Source organism: Chaetura pelagica, unplaced genomic scaffold (assembly GCF_000747805.2).
Source record: "Chaetura pelagica isolate M959 unplaced genomic scaffold, ChaPel_1.0 scaffold2, whole genome shotgun sequence".
Classification (NCBI taxonomy): domain Eukaryota; kingdom Metazoa; phylum Chordata; class Aves; order Apodiformes; family Apodidae; genus Chaetura; species Chaetura pelagica.
In genome coordinates, this window is record NW_009952796.1 from 6,241,213 (window position 1) to 6,255,582 (window position 14,370).

General features: G+C 39.1%; 1 protein-coding gene across 4 annotated transcripts in view; it reads right to left on the reverse strand.

Annotated features, from left to right (window-relative positions):
- Positions 1-449: 449 nt before the first annotated feature.
- The window catches only part of CDC42BPA (CDC42 binding protein kinase alpha (DMPK-like)), a 199,915-nt gene continuing 185,994 nt past the window's right edge, over positions 450-14,370 (reverse strand). For 2 of the 4 annotated variants that reach the window (XM_009994784.1, XM_009994785.1), the window contains 4 exons: positions 14,158-14,275; positions 3,463-3,580; positions 2,455-2,609; positions 450-1,165 (listed from right to left, as the gene is read on the reverse strand). In XM_009994784.1, coding sequence (XP_009993086.1) covers positions 1,034-1,165; positions 2,455-2,609; positions 3,463-3,580; positions 14,158-14,275 — 523 coding nt within the window. In that variant the 3' untranslated portion in view covers positions 450-1,033. Of the gene's footprint in view, positions 1,166-2,454; positions 2,610-3,462; positions 3,581-8,138; positions 8,325-8,464; positions 8,534-10,391; positions 10,410-14,157; positions 14,276-14,370 lie in introns of those variants that run through there. The other 2 variants (XM_009994783.1, XM_009994786.1) reach the window with 2 other exon arrangements.

Below are 14,370 nucleotides of genomic sequence, written 5' to 3' on the forward strand. Positions count from 1 at the left end.
GCTGAATCCTGCTGCATTGAAACTCCCTTGCAGCCTAAGGACCTCTGCTGTAGCATGCTGTAGGGCCCCTCAGCTGCATAGCTGGCACACAAGAGGCCAGGACAGCCATCTGGCTGACTGGTACCCATGGTTATCAGGGCAGTGGGTTGCTTTCCAATCCTTGTCATTTTTGCACAGGATGGGAATTAACATAAAAGAAGGAATTACTGTCAGAAGTGACGAAATATTTTGAAAGTACTGCAGGGACCTCTCCTGGCAGTGCAGTGAGTCCTATGCAAAAGAAGTATCTGTCCTGTGAAAGGTTTTAGGCCAGGTCTCCAAGTCTATATATTACCAAGCATGAAAACAGGGACAACACAAATCTTAAATAAAGGCTCTCTTAAATAAGCATCCATCTTCTGCTGCATACACAATGCTTTTTTTCTTTGAATATATACATACATATTTTCCTCTATCATCTGCGTATTTATTTAAACTCTGTACTGTAGTAAAATATGCATCATTTTAATCAATAAGGATTTGCTGGCAACAATCAGATTGACATTCAAACATGGTGGCTGAAAACTTTCATGTGCCTCTGACATACTGATCATTCCCCATGCAGGGGAAGGGGTCTGTGCTACTTTTGTACAGTACAATGAGCTAGTGTATGAAAACAAAATCCCTCTGAATTTTTTCTTGTTCATACTGGTCTTGTCTACTTAAGCTACTTTTTGGGAAGTGGGAGTGGGATAAATATGTCGTTAAAAATTAAGCAGCTGTAACCACAAAAATGAAACCTAATAGAAATCTACAGCATCTGATGTTTACCAAGACCCTAGCTTTGCTCATTTGCTGCTGTCAAATCCAGGAAGGGAGGGTGAGGCAGTGCTGAATGGTGCTGAAGATGATCAGCTTCTACCTTCCTCTGTACCCCACTCTCAGATCAGTTTCACACAGGGAACAGGGAGGGTTAGGATTACGAAGGTGAGAACTGGAATGAGCGAAGGGGACAGCAAGCTGCTCTGATGTCAAATTTGAATGCTGAAGCACTTTATGAGTCCCAACTCACGTGGTCAGAGCTCTCCAGGGAGAGGCTCTTGGTCTTGTGAGGAGAAACTGGGCTGGGAGGGCTGCTGAGGTTGGAGCTGTTCGATGCAGTAGAGTGTCTCGGAGAGTCAGAGTCCTGCAGCGCAAAGACACAAACAGCAGTAAGTAACAAGATAGCACGTTTGAGAATGTCTGAGCAACAGGTGACTGGATTCAAGGTCTCCACGTATTTTGCTTGTTTCCAAAAATACCAATAATTTTTTTTTTTTTCTCAGAATTTCCTGCTTGTGGGAAACTTTAGAGTAAGTGGTCACATCATTGCTTTCAAGAGGCATCACTGAAGCTGACATAAGCACACAGCACCTCTGTGATTCTTGCATTCTGCGTGTTGCTGAGGCCACCAGAGTGTGCAACTTCAGGTTGCTTGTGAAGATAAAATCATTCCTTTCTTTTCAGAGACTATGATCTGAGATCTTCTTGCACTAAACTGAGAAGTCTTTGTGGTATGGGCCTCATCACAGCAACCTCTTCTGTGACATTCCCAGGATATTAACTCAAAGAATCTTATCAAGTTACTTCAGTTGGATTTTCCAGAGTACAGTAGAATGCAGCTATGTCTCAGCTTGAGTCTGGGTTGACAGTTCCCTTCCAGATTCAACTGGAAGAACATATTCAGCAACAGGACAAGCCAGTGTGATTTCTAGTTTTCTCACTTCCTGGTAAGAAAATGGCCTGGGAAATTTTGCTGGCCAACTTCCAATTGAACCCTCCTATGTAAAACATTCTTGATTGGAGGGACTAAGCTTAGCGCTGGGCAGGATTGCAGTCCTACCACAACAATAGTCTTGTTTTGCAAAGAATGTAAATTACTAAATCCAGTTTCTACTCTAAATGAAATCACTATAATTCTTATAAGTACCTTGTTAACTTCAAGCACCCTAAGTACAAAACGTCTCCTGTGAAATGGTTGCTCTATAGCTTAATAGTCTTTATAAATAAAGGGCAGGAGAGTATCACCACTTCAAGCTGTGATTGATAGGTCAATGTCAAGCTTTTACTCTACTGAACCAGTATTTTTGGGAGCCTCACTACCTATGTATCTCCAGGTAAGGAGCACAGAGAGCGTTTCCTGCATGTTAAATACCAAGATGGAAGTTGACAGTCTGACCAAAGCCTTTTGTCAGGATAGCTTGAAATTGCTAGACCAGCAACCTGATCTAGTGGGAGGTGTCCCTACCTATGGCAGGGAGGTTGTAACTAGATGATCTTTAAGGTCCCTTCCAACCCAGGCCATTCTGTGATTCTGTGAAACACAGGAAATCCAAGTCTTCATTGTCAATGACTCCGGAACTTGTAGCCAAACCCATGACAGAATCTTCCTCATCTTTATAAACACAGTATTTTCCCCTTTCTTCTGTGACTCACCTCTCGCTCATAGTCCCTTGTTGGTGCTTGACTGCCTTGGTCCAGGCCACCAGAGGATAAGGAACCATCTGAGGGTGATGCCATAGGCTGATGCTTTGCTCCATAGCTACCTCCTGAGAATTCCCTCCGCAAAGCACTGCCGTTTTGCGCAGATCCTAAAACGTGGGGGAATTAAACTGTGTTACAGATGCACAACTCAAAGTTCTAGAAATTTGTTAGCTGTTTCTCTGGTTAGTTCTGCTTTCGTCCAGCATGTCCCAAGATCATGGCTTGCAGGTTGTGGGAGCTTTCTTGTCTGCTGCCAGGTGTAGTTTTTCCTAGGGATTCTCTGGTCCCTCCCTTGGCACATCATATTAGTACACTTCACCCAGCACAGACAATCACTCTGTTCCTGACAAAGACAACAGTTGCAGAAATTCAGCCTGTTGCCACAGGAAGGATAAAACCTAGAAGAGTTGGGACACCACTCTTGTCTCTGTTTTCACATGGCCCATTCTTCAGTCACTTGCTTGGTCTCAGCACAGGTCACTGTGCTGGCCCTGGCACACAAAGGCAACACTAGGAGGGGTGTTTCCAATGCAGTGCAACTCTTCCATATGAGCAGCCAGTGTTCTATTGCTTTCTCTTTACACTAGCAGCAAGAGAAGCATCAAGAGCTCTACACAGTTGAGCAACAACATTCTGAACCATGGAGCTTGTGAACAACTTGCCATTGATTTTGAAAGACTTAAGCAGCAGCAAAGCAGTCCCAAATGTTAGAATGTAATTTTAATTCTAATGTCAGTTTAAAAAATACGACAAATAAAAAATGTGTCACTATCAAAAGTGCTAGCTGCTTCATGTGTTCCTTTGAAAGCAAGATTAAAATATTGTCCTCAATGGGAATAGAGTCAGCCATCACTTTGGAAAATCCCTTCTAGCAGCAGTATGGATAGAAGCAAACACAGGTAGTAATTTCCCTAATATAATTGTGCATAGACCAAAAGCAACCTAGTTCTGTTTGCTTACGTGCTGCTAACCCGCTGCTTGCGCTCATTGATCGTCCTGGTTCTGTGCGGGATTTTGTGATTGATGGGATACTGACAGAGCCACTGAATACGGTCCGACTTTCCTGAGGCCGAAGATTCTGCAATGTAGACACACACAATGACATGTTTACTTATTGACTGCTGGCTCAACCTTGAATGTTATGAAGGAAGGCCCCAAAATACATTAAAACCCCAACCTCACCAGAGCTGAATTATCTGGGCAGCAAGTCAGCAAAAATTACAAAATATTCTGCAGTTCAGTGCAGAGACTGGAAGCACACGCAACGCAACAGTGAAGTGCTGAATTACATGGACATATGCAGACAACTGGAAGAGTATGCCTAATAATTCAAGGATTTCCTTGAAAGGATATTTTGAAAGCCTAATTAAGATGCTATAGATACATTCAAGTTATATCACACAATGCATTCTTTCTGAACACAAGCTTTGAAGTACGTTATTAAAATTTCCTTCTTTGATGCCATCATTTGTGCCATGCATGTGTAATTTTATACAATAACCAGGTTAAGCCCTAATGCCTGCAGAGTTATGAACATATAGTGGATCAATCTGTATTTCAATTACTTAGGTAATTCCAAGGGTATCAACAGCATTACTCCAGACCTACACCAGTTGAGCCAAAGTGAGAAATCAGCCTGCTTGAAGTGACTGACCAGAGCACATGCCACTGTTTTTCTAAATATTTTGATTATCACTCCTCTTTCACATCCAGACAGTTCCAATGTCATTTTCTAAATTGGTTAAATTACTAGACTGAACTGGTCCTTCACTGAGGGAAGAGATAAACCACAATTTCTCTACGTGGATATGGTAGTTTCTTAAACATGAAGTGTCACTAAAAGAAGGGAAAAGAGTACTTTGAAGTGAGTTCTGAGATATTTTGGTTTTGCTGCTGTTAACTTACAGCTGACCTTAGGGGAAAAGGTTTCTCAGCTTATTTAGCTCATCTCTTCCTGTATATGAGCTAGCTTCTTAGCTCAGAGGGACTTTCTAATACCCACATATGTCAATCTCTGGGTAAATATGAGTCTTCATCCTGCTCGTATTTGCAATATTTGCACTATTAAGTAATTAGCATTAACTGGAACTAGGTTTAGGGAATCTTTACACATGCAGAATGTGAAACAAACTGCAGGTAGCTCTGTGCATAACTTTATTTCCATTTTACAAAACACTCCCTACAATAACTGTTAATTTCTTCCTATTTTTATTTATTTATTTCTCCACCCTCACTCTGTGATAAAGTAGGCACACATAAAACAACAGTTGCAACTGCAATGTCTTTTTAAGCTAGGATGTTATGGAAATTTAGACCAGAACAAAGATTCCATCCCCCACAAGAGTATTCTCAGAGACCTTCAGATACTACCAATTTCTGCATCTGAATTTTAAAATGGTAATTAGAGGCTTTTTAATTAACAAATCTTATACAGTTCAGACTTCATCAGATAATTGTTACCAACCTGCTGTCAATCCAGTCTCACAGTGATCCTTAGAGTCATTGCTATAACAGACCCTTTTGCTCTTAAAGTCAACCCTTTGCTTCTCATTCTCCCAGTGGGCTAGAAATGGCTGATTTTTAACATGCAACAAAAAAGGAAGAATTAAAATTTCTCCTGTTCCCAGGTCTTTCTCAAACACCAAAAAAAACGATAATCAGAGAACATAGGAATGAAAAAGTCCTGTTTAATTCTCCCCTCATCCACTGCGACACTATTATCAATGAGAATTTATACCAAAAGTCTTTTAAATATTTTGTAGAATAATACTGTTGTCTCTTTGCTTATCTTTCCCCTTCCCCCCCCCCCCCCCCTTTTTTTTTTTTCCTTTTTTTGCCCCCCCCCCCCCCCCCCCCTTTTTTTTTTCAATATGAACCAAGTAGCGCAAAATATTTATGCTCCTTGTCCTTCACCATGCAATAACAATCCGCGTTACAGATAAAAGAGCACCCTGGAGGCTCTCCTGACAACGCAAAAAGGAATGAATGGGCTAAGGAATAAGTTACTACTGTGTTTTGAGAAACTAAAGAAAGCCAAGTGCAGCATCACAGAAACGTGTGCACTGAGGTTAGTTTACTGGAGTTGCAAGGAAGGTCTGTACTTTTATAAACCTACAATTGTTAATTTTGCAAAGAGATCAATTATGCTTAATGATAAGGTGATTAACCTTCTTAACAGTGACTGAGTAGACAATATACAGGCATCAGGGGCAGGAAGGAATAGGTGGTTGGTGTGTGAAAGAGTAATTTATCTTAATAGTGTATTCTAATAATGATTATTTTTCATTACTTTAGTTTGCAACGTCCATGTAATTCCTCATACAAAGTTTCTCCACAAAGCAAACCTTTCATTGTTTTTTGTTTCAAAAAATAAAACCCTGGAACTAATATGCACATGATGTAGAAAGGGGATTGAAAAAAAAATAAATGGTGGTTATTAGCACTTGTTATAAAGCAGCAAAATGAAGCAAGTTAAAAACAAAGGGGGAAAAAAAGAAACCTGAGCTTGCTTTACTTAAAAAGACAAAAAACCCCTCAGTTAGAGCAACAATTCAAGTCCTAGGAGGAAAACTCATTCCTACAGCTGAACCACATGGAGAAAGGTGAAAGAAAAAAAAAGCATCAGAAAAGCTGCTTGTTGAGCAGTTAACCACTCTGAGATAGGGTGAAAGACCCAAATTAGTTCAGTGCATCCCATTTTCAGCCAGAGAACAGCTGCTGTGGAGCTGTGGGTTATGGATGTGCATATGGATGATACCTGAGACCATGATCCCCTTGCAGTGAGTGCTGTTGTTCTTACACTAAAATCTCCAAACACAGAGGAGGGACAGGCCCCAAATCAAAACACACTGCCTTGCTTTCTCTATAGATTACAGTACCTCTACCCTCAAACCACAACAGAGACAAACACTTTTCTTCACACAAGACTAAACCTCTAGTGCTCTCAGAAGCTAACAGGTACAAGATCTTGACATACCAGGTTGCTCACTTCACTTTTTTCCCTCCAATTTATGCTAGTAGGCTGCAACTTTTGGACGAAAGATGCTCCTAAAGCAAAAATTAAGAGTTACTGTCTGCAATACTAGGGGTCATTCCTTATTGATCCCAGGGAAACTACTCACATAAGAAAGATAAGGTAGAGGGTGGGTCACAGTCCAGTAATACATCACTGCATATTACACACAAAAATTTTGATAGTACAGTTGGATTAAAGAAGCCCTGTTAAAACCAGATCTGAAACACAGCTTCAGTGACCCTATATAATGCCCCCCTAAGAAAGAAACAAATTTCAACAATACTGGGTTTTTTTGCATTTCAATAAAGCATTACTTTTGTGTATGTACATCTCTCCTCCTACCAGAAAAGCCAGAATGGATGCAGACCTGTCATCACAGGGCATGTTTTCCAAAACACTGCAACCTCATTTTTTAATATTAATGTTTATGACAATTGAGACTTCACAACAGTGACACATAACCAGGCACATGACCAGTCAAGGCTTAGCTGCACTGATTTGTTTTGGAGCCACAGGGAATAGATTAATTTTCCCCCTGCATCTTCAAATTATCTCTACTGTTGTATGCAGGTACTTATCCAAAAACCTTCCTAGTGACAGGGATCTAAAATAGCAACCAAAAGGCACTCAAAGCAGTCTGGAAGTGAAGGTTTGCCACACATGTCTGAAGGGTGTCCAAAGGCCACAGAAACTAACAGCAGTGTTTCCATTACAGCAACAGACATGGCTCAGACCCATAAAAACCCTGAGCAACCAACCACCATCTATTTCTGATTTATCTGTGAATCTGTCCCAAGTAGAACTGCAGGCCACAGCACAATGCACAACTAAGTGACAGCATTAATACTCAGGCAGATGAGATCTGCACAGAAGTTAGTATAGCTTGTATTTCTATAGGACCTAGGTCCCCACGTAGTCAGATCATGTTGCACAGTACAAGAAAAAATAAGATCACTTCCATCCCCCCCTGTTTCCATTCCAACTGGAAGGATATTTACAGAACAGCATCTTACCTCAGCCTCTGCATAAAACTACAAATTGCCACTATCTTTAGCTTTTTATCTTGCTTGTACAAGTTCTAACTTCACTTACTTAAGCTAGAAGCTGTCCGAAGCACAACCTGTTGTGTTTCTCTCTCTCAATCTGTGTACAATACTGTGTAAAAATTCTTGCACTCCACACGATTTCATCATAAAGAAACACTTTGAAAGTTTGGTCCAACACAGACAGATCCAGAATATCTTCTTAATGCAACCTGATAGACAGTTTCCTGCTACTGACTGCAGAGGAGGAACACTAAGAAACAGAGAACTTTTCATTCAAAATTCCCACATCCTTTCTGGTGATTAAAAATGCTATTCTCACAGCAAAAAGTTCAGCCCAGTTGTTATACACTATCTTGGTGTTGTGTTTTTTTTTTAAAGCCATTAAGTATCTGTTTCTTGGCATGTCAGAGCTTTGAAAGATCACAGCTGATAGCAGAAAATAAATCAGCTGTGACAGAAGAAATCTAGGAGGTGAAGGAAACCACTTACAAGGGTTTTTCTCCCATGTTAATAGCCAGGCAAAAGAAAAACCACACAGTGTTAGTAGAGTGTACACCTGACTCAGCCGTCCATACCCTCAGAGTCATAAAGTCTGGAGTACCGAGGACAGAGCGTGGAGGCGGGGAAAATGCGGGGTTTATGGAATCGTAAGAGAGGAATTTTTCAGCTGAATTAACAGTCATGTGGTAGATGTGCTCAAAGTTGCTCGGAGAAGAGATCAGACGGGAGTGATGATGAGGGAATTGATAAGGGGAATGCTGCTATCAAAGACAACAGAGAGAGAAAGCAATGAAGGATGGTTGTACAGGTTACATTGGCAGCAGCAGTCCGCAAAAGCAGTCAAACACTGAAGGACAGCCAAACAGCAACCCTGCTTGCCCATCAACACACGGGTTCTTACATTGTCACCCCCAGTCCTCTGAGCACCTTCTTTACATGGTGTCATATGGGCCTGCTGCCCTTGCTGTTGCTAAAACATTAAAAACAAAGAAAACTTTTAACTCATTGGAAATAAGATTCTAATATTTATTATTATTTGATATTTCAAAGAGCACCTCAGTTGTAAAAGGTGCTTTACAGACAGTTGAGAAGCATCAGTTCCCTGCCTTGAGAAGCTTACAATCTAAAATAGACATAAACAAACGAAGGTGAACATGGATGAGATGGTATGGGGAGAAGAAAAGATGAGAATATACAACAGTTAAAGATTCTGAGAGTTTTCCTTCTGTTACTCATGCATTTTAGCAATTCCATTAAGTATCACCCGTAAAACACAGAGTACTTTAACTGGAGTGAACACCATTTCGACAGGATGGGGACACAAGTTGAGTGGGAGGGTGAACTGGTTAGTGTCAGACAACTGAGACAATTTACTCTGCTGTAGACAGATGACACAAGGCCTATGTCCTTCTGCACACTGACTGAAGCCTTACAGCGCTTTTGTGATGAACAGACTTTGCACTGCTGTTTCTGAGCTGTAGAATACTAGACCCTTAGCAGGTAAGGTGCAAACGTATTGGGAAATCCACGTTTCTCATAGGTCAACTGAGCAACGTGCTCCCGAAGTGTGACATAAAAAAAGAGAGGGGAGAAATAATCCTGCACATTAAACAGAAACAATTTCTAATTCACTGCTACAGAATGTGCTGATTTAAGTGTTTTTGTAATTTAAAGTCATCAAGGCTCAGTCTCCCTTCCTGAGCTACATGTTCAGCATGTCAGCCTGCAAGGGAATGGTCTGCCCAATTGGCCACCAACAATTCAGAACCCCTTTTCTGATTTTCAACTCCCAACTTTTCTCTCCTTGTCCAACTGATTTAATCACCTTAAACAAACAGATCTGAGTAACATCAGAAATGCTAGGACTTAAAAAAATAAAATATGGTAAAAATACAGCTTACCCCTCTGCTAAACCTAAGGCACTACTCTTTGTATGTGGAACGTATTAAAGTCCGGAAAAACATTAAAAAACATCCCAATACATATTATCAAACATTACTCTTATCTTAATTTTAGCTTTTAAAATCCAACTCTTTTTTTTTAAACACAAAGTTATTATGAGGCTTTGCATGTTAACTAATGACATGTTAACCATCAATTACAGCATTATGGCATATAAGACAGAAGATATATTAAATCATTATTAGTAAGTTTAGCAGCATCTAAATATCAGTATGAGAAGCCACCATTCCAAAATAGCCCAGGAAAGCAGACCTTTGCTGAGTTATCTGCTCACAACAAAGAACTGGCAGCAAAGCCATCTATGTTCCTAAAAGCCAATAAAGGAGAAAAGGGAGTGTCTAAAATCACAAGCTAAAAAGCGGAGGGCAGGCCAACTGTAGATCATGAAAATATTTAGCCAGTATTCATGAAAATGAGAAAGCCACAATACGGCAACATTTTAAAAAAATCCTCCATGGAACTTTGTCCATGGATTCCACCATTAGAAGCATGCATGGAGTTCCCACTTTCTTTAAAGAATACGAAAAATGGGTAAGTATCCGTTTACACAAAAAGTTTCTCATTTGAAACAAGCAAAGGTTCACACATCATCTAGAACGGAAATATAATGGCTCATGTATAATGAGGTCAAACTGAAGCATGACGTTCAAATATAATGGAAGTCAAGACTAGCTTTGTATGCAAAATACTTAGGCATGCAGAATATAAAACCAAAATCAATCCTGTATATCTGATGTACACAGAGATGTGGTTTGTGCTGCAGTAAGTGCAGTTCCAGATTTCAGATCTTCACTACTAAGGAGCATCCATGATAAAGTGGCTTCAAAGGACAAGAGGGCAGAAAGGAGGCCAGACTGTATGGCCAGTTAATTGGTGACAGGCTGCTAGAGAAGAAAAACATGTAAACAAATAAGTTTGGGGATATACTAACAGGAATGATTTTAAATTGTACAAAACAAGGCAATGGTCCAGATCTAGTATCCACACCAATAAAACACAAAAATGTACTGATTACAGGTCTGTTAATAGCAAACAAGAACCTCTCGTTTGTGTTGTGTTGTAGCCTGCAAACTTGCTTGTCAAAGCCAGCCCCCTGAGTAACTGCTCACCATAGAGAAATGAAGGATGCAAATTTACACTTGCCTGATAACCTCTAATATTTTCTCTCTTAAATCTGATGTCACTCGGAGACTTGGGCAATGTTTGTTGCTGCACAAACATTGGACTATACTCAAGTCAAGGGTATTCAGTCATGGAAAGAACACAGAAGGACTAGGTTAACAGACTGCTGTTTGCCATAAACATATCTCACTGTTTGTATCATCTGCCTATTGCACACCAAAACCTTGGGAACAATGCACAGAGAAAGCATCTTTCCCCCTTGCACGGCTGCATCAGCAAAGGCCATCACATGCAGACAGCTATGTTGCACATATGTAAGCATCCAATACAACATGATAAATTGTCTGAAAGAGCTTTAAAACATTCAATTAATCAAGTTTTCATTTTTTTTTACATTTACAATACAAATTCAATGTTCTATATTTGCTCTTTTAAAAGACAGCATTAAGAACAGCAGTGGGCAGAGAGTGAGCAAGCTCCTGTTGGCTCTGCATCCACCAATTACGCCAATGGCAGCAGAAGTCTGTGTCCCCTCCTGCCCACCAACATATTGCATCTCGGCCCCATAAGGGCTATTGCTACCCGTTCTAACTCTGCACTTCATTCAGTTTTTGACATATTCTCTGAAAAAGGAAGCAGAGATGAGAATTTTTATCAGTAGATTCAGCCAAATTTGAAATTGCTCAAGTAAGTCAGAAGAAATTGCAAATTAAAAGGCTCACTCCATTCTTTCATACTATTTGCATTCCAGTATCTCATAAAAAAGAAGATATACCACTAAAATAGATGGATGAAAAGATTTTGAGAAAACTATTAACCTTGCACTATTTGTTCCCCCCTACTGGCCACCCTCTTTCATTGCAAAAGTATATTCTATCACTTTCATAAACTGAAAAAGGCACTCACCAAGTAAAATATTGCAATCTTTTCCATAGTTCTTTAAAGACAAGTACTTTTTCTTCTGAAGCATACTAATTATTTAAAAATACAAAGATATTCCAGATGCAAAACTGTCACACATGATAAGAAGCACACACACACACATAAAATACATTAATGTTTTTGAATCAAGGTATGAATATAGTGAAATAATTCCATGGCCTTACAAGGAAACCACCATATATATGAACTGTACAGTGTAGGATGAATATTCTTTACCTCATGTACTGATTGTCCAGGTGATGTCCTCTCTATTTCCATCCTCTTTTTTAATTCTAAGTTTATCTTTCAAATAAAACATTTTACTCAATACATAACATCACACGCATGCAGAACAAATTCTTTTCTTTGATTTTTGTGCCTGAGAAACAAAGTAGGTAGCTTGGAACAGACTAAATGAAAACTTAGACCAGACAAATACCTGCCTGGACCAAAGTAGCTCTTGACAGAACATTTATTTCCTAATCTCAAATTCTACTTTCAAATTCACACACTTTCAATTCCCATGATTGATGCAATTGTGTATTTGTTAAGTTAGGAATACAAATATCATGTGATATTGCAAGGAGCTGCTGGGAGAAAAACATGTCAAATTTGCTTTACCTGCAGTGACATCTCCCAGTATTGAGATAAACTTGCAAGAAAGAGGTTTTGATAGTAACTTTAAAAAGAAGCTGCAGCAGTAGACAAAGTGCACAAACCAATTCTATATTGTACACATTTTCTAATGTCTTCTCATCACACTGAAGTGTGGAAAGTGACTTATTAATTTCTTTCAAAACATCATATTGATTGGTAAGAAGCAAAGTACCAGCCTTAACTTCAAATATGATGTTTGAGCTGATACAAAGTTTGTGTAATCAGAACGAATTTAAAGCTAAAAGCCACTCAGAGAGAACATAGGTGAAGAAATATTAACTCATGTAAGTTTAGAAAATTCCCTTCTATAGATGAAATTATGATTCAGGACTTGATTAAGAGTCCTTGTAGTTTTAGACTCTCATGAGCTTTCAACCACTGATGGTATGATTTAGGCTTTTGCCCTGCCTTTAGCTGTAGGAGACTATTTTATCTGCTTGAGAAGAGCCAGGAATATTTTGAAGAACCCACAAGAAATGGAAAAGTGAAAATAGTTCCAATCTACATCCACCTCTGAAGCAAATAATCATTCTTTGTTTAACATTAGACACATCTATACTCAAATGCAGGTAAGACAACCACTACCTGCCAACTTCCCTTGGATTTGTCACGTGTCTTCTAGAACCAGCTTCTTCATTATTTCTTCATTTTTAAACACACATATAATGTTGTTTGTTGCTCTGAATACATTTGCTATTGAGAGTTTTCTCAAAGTGTCTCTAGTATGAAACTTAAAGTAAATCCTTTTCTTTCTTTCCATATTCTCATCTAAGGAAGACAGTGTCAGGAGGGCTCATGTACAATGTGCAGGTGTTACAGTGAAGTGTAACTGAAAAGTATCATTTTCTATAAAAATGAGGTAAAATGAGTATGGAGACCAGAGGTTATGCTCTAAGCTCCTAAACTAGAGTAATTGCATGGCATACTTTATTTTTCCAGTCTTACTGTTGTTTCCTTTAGACTTTTCAGAAATTGAAAATCTCTATTTCAGCATCTGTTTTCTGCACTAACTCCAAGTAATAACAATGATCACTTTTGACAGCATTTCTGTGCTAATGCCTGTATCTTATGGTGGTACTTATATAATCTGTTTGATATCATATAATTTGATCTTCCTTACAGTGCTATTTAGCATCTTCTGAATCACATCTGTGTCATCGTGCATGAATTAGAAAACAATACAGGACACATGAATAAGATGCTCAAGGTAGCTTGAAGCAACCAGTATGATACTCTCCTATGAACAAAATATTTGTTGGTCTTGAGCTCATAAAAAAATTCAGTAACTTCGAGGTAAGTATTTCTCATATAAGGTTTTGTGGAAATGAACATATGTGTCTATATTTAGTGTTATATTTTTCAATTTTTCAACTTAAAAGGTTAGTTTTTATGCAAGAAGTTCTGCTTCATTGAGACTAGTTAATTTGGAGAGAAAATTAGAAACAGTATTTTTGGCATGGAAATTTGGGCACTACAGTGTTAAACTGCTACAGTTCCACTACCTAAGGAAAAGAGGCTGCAAAAACAGAGGCTAAGTTGGAGCTGAAGATAGGAAGAGAAAACAGGAATCAAACTACAGTTCCTGGAGAAAGGAATTTCCTTTCCATTCCCACAAAGAACACAGGCCCAAACCTTCTTCATTTTGTCCCTTCATTTGGGTCATAAAAATCATCATCAACACTGAGAGGTCAACCTCTCATCAAAAGCAGGAGGCATTAGCTACTAGTACTCCCCTCGATGCTTAAGTGTTGTCCTCTTTAAGTTTTACCACATAGAGAAGAGCGTGTTCATCTCCATTTCCCTAGTTACCATGCTCCTGATATTAAATACATCAACACTCTGAATATGCATTTAAAATCGTATTTGTCCTTCTCGCATTTATTTGCAGCCTCTGCTGCTGTCAGTCACCCTAACATGTACTTTTGTACTTACCATTGGAAGGTCTTTGAGAATCTGTATACCATCTCCTGGGCCCATATGTGCTATGTGGTTAAAATTAGTTGGGTTAGAAATTAATTTATTTCTCATTTCTGGATCGCGTAGCATCTCCCTGGAAGAGAAAATACTTTGTTTAGAAGTCTGTTTGAGGTGAAGATAGACTTTCATAAAACACGTATAGTTTTGATTATCGACTACTTTTAAATG